Here is a 5,376-nt window from a genome sequence, read left to right on the forward strand (position 1 = left end):
CAAAATAGTTTTGCAGTCATGAATGCAAACATCAAAATTTATCATGAATAATTGATGTGTACCATGATATAATTAAAATTACGACCCTTTTTTTTGGTTAGGGAAAAATCCAACTGATGAATATCTGGATGCCATGATGAATGAGCCACCAGGCCCCATCAACTTCACCATGTTCCTTACCATGTTTGGTGAGAAGTTAAATGGCACAGATCCAGAAGAAGTCATCAGAAATGCTTTTGCCTGCTTTGATGAAGAAGCAACTGGTGAGAATAACCTTTAATTACAAAGTGATTAAATTTTTACTTGTGGTAACTAAAATATATAGTAACTTAAAATACAACACAGCACCCTCAGGTTACACCACACTGGTTTTTTGAACAGGGTTCTCTTTTGGCATGCTTTGCTGCCTCTGCCCTTAATTATGTGTTGAATAAATTTTACCAGAGGAATCTTGGACAAATTGTTATAGATCATGGCTAAAACATGGTTTAGGTCTTTGTTTATGAGGTATCTCTTAGCTCTAATAAAATTGTTTAAATCTGATATCTAACCTTTATTTTAAAATAAACCAAGTAGAACTTAGGCTCTGGGGTCAGACTCCCTGGTTTCAAATTCTTTTGCTATATAATAGCTGTGTAATTTGGGCAAGTTACTTAACTTTCTCTAAGCCTCTGTTTTCTTGTAAAATGCGCAATAATATTATCTACCTCATAGGACTATTAGGATTAAGTGAAGAAATGAGATACTGGCTTGGCGCCCATAGCTCTATGGTTAGGATGCTGGCCACATGTACTGGGCCTGGTGGGTTCAAACCTGTCAAGGGCCTGCTAAAACAACAATGACAACAATAACAACAACAACAAAAAAGCCGGGTGTTGTGGTGGGTGCCTGTAGTCCCAACTACTTGGGAGGCTGAGGTGAGAATTGAATAAGCCCAAGAGTTTGAGGTTGCTGTGAGCTGTGATGCCAGGGCACTCTTCTGCGGGCAACATAGTGAGACTCTGTCTCAAAAAAAAAAAAAAAAGAAAAGAAATGAGATGCTATATGTAAAATACCTGGTATAGAGTTAACTTAAAAATAACCAAAATGTCTATATAGAAAGGTCTGATCTTTTGGGAGAACTGTATGTAGGAGAAAACATATAAGGGAATAATTTCTACAATTCTCAACTTACATAGCATAGCCAAAGGTTTTTAAAGAGGCAGGCACACCCTTTCATTACGTGCATTACTTGGGCTAGTTTAAACACTGAGTGGTTGTCAGAGCCTGCTGATGTAAGCCTTGTCTCACTTATGCTTTTAAGGCTCCTCACACGTGCCTATTACTTACCAGGGATACTTTTTTAAGATACCAGTAACAGATAATAAATCAGTGTGACATCTGATCCTTATAGGCAGGCAGGCGTGGTGAAAACCCTAGTATCAGAGACCCAGAGTAAAAAAGCACACCTTGTGGCTTCCACCACTGCTGGGACACAGTTGATGCCCAAATATTAATTCCATGTTTTTATACTCGCTGGGCCTGGTCAGCCATATTTGTTATTATATGACAGTTATGTTTGTAAACATTAAAAATCTCATTTTACATATGAGAAAACCAGCGTGAGAGGTTAAGTGAAATGCTTGAAATAATAGCTTGTTAAGACTGGATCTCAAGACTCCAGTATTCTTTTCACTGAAGACTTCACTGATGCTTATGATTTGGTGTAGATTTTAGTGTGGCAGGTAACTGTCTGTAGGTTAGGTGTAACTGTGCATGTACTCTAATAATGTGGCTTAGACTCCTTAGCCATTCTTCTAATTTTTCTTCTTTAGGCATGTTTAGTCCCTGTTATCAAGAGCTCAGAAGGTAGAGGTAGAGGCAAACTGATAGAGCAGAATAATGGTATAAGCAGTTGGGCATTTTTCTAGGCAACTGTCTACTGATGCTGCCTTCAGCAAGTAGAAACACCTGTATTTCATATATTTACATGTTTATTCAGAACATGCTTAGTCAAATACAGCTATTCCTTGTGAATTAATCCTCAGAGTATGTGTATTCTGACCCCTGTTCTTTGTTCTCCAGGCACCATTCAGGAAGATTACCTGAGAGAGCTGCTGACAACCATGGGAGATCGGTTTACGGACGAGGACGTGGACGAGCTGTACAGAGAAGCGCCTATTGACAAAAAGGGGAATTTCAATTACATCGAATTCACGCGCATCCTGAAACATGGAGCAAAAGACAAAGATGACTGAAGGAACTTCAAATTCCAGTCAAATGTTCTTGTTGCCACTTTGTGTGTTTCTGAGATTTTCCCTTAGAGCCTGTTGCGTGCCCCCAGCTTTACAGCTTTTGCTTTTCCTGTTGTATTTATTCTCAGCCATTTTGGGCATACGTATCTTTATAATCAGACTGGAAATGAGACTTTATATCATGTTCAGAATACACAATATGGTGATTTAACTTACTAGCCCCTCTCATCCCCAAGATAACTGCAGTCTACAGAGTCAATATATTTTTTCAGAGAAAGTTATTCGCTCAAATTTTTCTGAACCATGATTAAACTTTACAATAAAATACTTGTTTAAACTTTTTAAAATTGGTTTCTGTAAGTTTTAGTCACATCTGCAAAAGAGAGGTAGGTGGTAATCTAGAAAATAATGAGTAGTTGTTAGACCTTTCCTCTTCCAGTTTTCCTGACAGTCCTGTCTCCTCTACTCCTGTTTATTCTTCCTCTTCCCAAGGAAGTTCAGCTGCCCTAATCAGATTCTCTACAGTTTGTCTTCTAATGTTTTAAATAATTTCCTGTAGAATTTGCATATATGATAGTATAGAAGCTGTAAGTCCTTAAGTTTTGCATACCTGCCAACGTTTTGCCTTTAAACTTAGGCACATTGTTCTGTGCCATTTATAATTAGACCAGGCCACTGAGTGTAATTTTAATTTGTCCTATTTTAGACCCAAAAGTTCTATGGAATGCTACCAAAAAGAGATTTTTGTGTTGTATTTCAAACTGTTGGAAATACAACACAGTATTTTGTAAATTATATGTAGTTTTTCTTTAACACACCAATCCCTATTGAAAGATGGTGTTTGTGGCTCGGCGCCTATAGCTCAACTGGCTAAGGCGCCAGCCACGTACACCTAAGGTGGCGGGTTCGAATCCCCAGCCCGAACCGCCAAACAACAATGACGGCTGCAACCAAAAAATAGCCGGGCGTTGTGGCGGGCGCCTGTAGTCCCAGCTACTTGGGAGGTGGAGGCAGGAGACTCGCTTGAGCCCAGGAGTTGGAGGTTGCTGTGAGCTGTAATGCCACGGCACTCTGCCCAGGGGGACAGCTTGAGGCTCTGTCTCAAAAAAAAAAAAAAAAAAAAGATGGTGTTTGTTTATGCAGTTCACCATGAGTCCATGTATGAATTTTGGACATTCCTAACTTGCCCACAAACAGAACAGCTGAAGCTACAGCTACGTGCCTGGGAAAGTGAGGTCATTGTTTCTATCTAAAAATAACCTCTGCTATTTGCAGAAATGCAGAACTACTTCAGAGATAATCAGGGAGTGGTAGACAGTTTCATTCTCTTTAGGCTTCAAAAATCTGACTCAAAAGGGTTTCAAATTCAGACTAAATGACTGATGAATTTAAAAAAGTTCAAAACATTGGGGAAAAGGCTGGTCATAAAGAGTTGACTGTTATCCTATACAGTGGGTCACAACCCGTTTGTAACAATGAAAACACATCCTGCATATCAGATACCTACATTACGATTCATAACAGTTGCAAAATTAGTTATGAAGTAGCAATGAAAATAATTTTACAGTTGGGGGGTCACCACAACATGGGGCACTGTATTAAAGGATCGCAGCATTAGGAAGGAGAGAAAGAACCACTGCCTTCTGGAGAATGAGTAATTGACAGTTACTCTAATCACTAAAGTTTTTTGCTACTATTAACAAAATTATGCCTTGACAAAACCATTACCTCATTCAGTAAACAATTACTGAATGCCTTTTAGGCAGCAGACCTTTGCTGGATAAGTGAGCCTGATCCTTTAACCCAGTAAGGCCAATTACATAGAACCGGAGCAGAACAACTTGTAAAAAGTAGTCCCTGCCCTCTTTAAGATTAGAATCTTAGAACCTGCCTTAATTCTTTGCCTTTAACTTGTTCCTGAATTTCATTCAGTGTTTAAGCAAAATACTTCTTCCAGGCTGTACCCACAGTGCTAAAATCTTGTTTGTTGAATTGAGTTTTGATTTCAGTAGAAAAAATTACCACCTCTGTTTTGTTAAATCTTTAGTGAAGCACTAATAAAGTTGTTTCCACTATAGAAGAAAAAAGGTACTAATATTATCTCTCTCAGAGTCCTCATTCCATTTGAGATAAGTGCTCAAAGAACCAACCTTCACTGGGACCAGTGGATGTTCTACCCTGAATGATGTCTCCTAATTTACTAAAAAGCATTCTTTGCTTAGTGAACTAGAATTTGCTTAATAAAAATGATTGCCAATTAAAAGGGTAAAACCAGCTTGGTGCCCATAGCACAGTGGGTAGGGAGCCAGCCACATACACTGAGGGTGGCAGGTTCGAAACCGGCCCTGGACAGCTAAACAACAATGGCAACTGCAACAAAAAGTAGCCGGGCATTATGACAGGTGCCTATAGTCCCAGCTACTTGGGAAGCTGAGGCAAGAGAAAGTCCAAGAGTTTGAGGTTGCTGTGAGCTGTGATGCCACAGCACTCTACCAGGGTGACATAGTGAGACTGTCTTGAAAAAAAAATCCTATAAAAAAAGGTAAAACCATCTTGTCCGACAGTGGGTTTGCCCGAAAAATCAGTCTCTTAAAAAGTTTCCACGATGGAAGTCATACTTGAATAAACCATTTCCAAAGTTCTGATGAAACCAAGCTAATGGGGGTGGGGAGGGCAGCATTCTTACCTACCTGCTTATGATTGTATAATCATTTGGACCTCTGGCCCAATTTTTATTTGATCAAGTGACCTGTGTGTTGAGAGCTGGAATTGAATGGTCCTGGGAAAAAAAGGAAGGCCAGGCCATAAAAGCAAAAGCAAATTCTAAGAAGGAAAAGAAACCATTTTTAGCAGAGTGTAAGGAGAGGAAGCACAGCATGAGATGTAACACCTGAACTTCAGGATTAAATAAAAGATGATGAAAGGGCTTAGAGAGGTAAAAAGAACCACAAAAGCCATGTTTTGGAAGCCAAGTTCATTTCAAGTGTAACGTGGTTAGTCAATAGTGTCAAATTACGGAAAAGTCTGAGTATGGAAAAGTTTAAATGGAGCCACTAGATTTTTCAAAAAAGTCTTTAGTGGCTCAGTGCCTATAGCTCAACAGGCTAAGGCGCCAGCCATATACACCTAAGGTGGCGGGTTC

The 5,376-nt window shown here is 39.4% G+C and overlaps 1 protein-coding gene across 1 annotated transcript in view; it reads left to right on the forward strand.

Annotated features, from left to right (window-relative positions):
* LOC100948786 (myosin regulatory light polypeptide 9-like) overlaps nt 1-2,561 on the forward strand; it is an 8,594-nt gene extending 6,033 nt beyond the window's left edge. The window contains exons 3-4 of the mRNA XM_012812641.2: nt 102-263; nt 2,065-2,561. Coding sequence (XP_012668095.1) covers nt 102-263; nt 2,065-2,237 — 335 coding nt within the window. The 3' untranslated portion in view covers nt 2,238-2,561. The remainder of the gene's footprint in view (nt 1-101; nt 264-2,064) is intronic.
* The last annotated feature ends 2,815 nt before the right edge of the window (nt 2,562-5,376 follow it).

Source organism: Otolemur garnettii, unplaced genomic scaffold, assembly GCF_000181295.1.
Source record: "Otolemur garnettii isolate 467f Iridium unplaced genomic scaffold, OtoGar3 scaffold00213, whole genome shotgun sequence".
Classification (NCBI taxonomy): domain Eukaryota; kingdom Metazoa; phylum Chordata; class Mammalia; order Primates; family Galagidae; genus Otolemur; species Otolemur garnettii.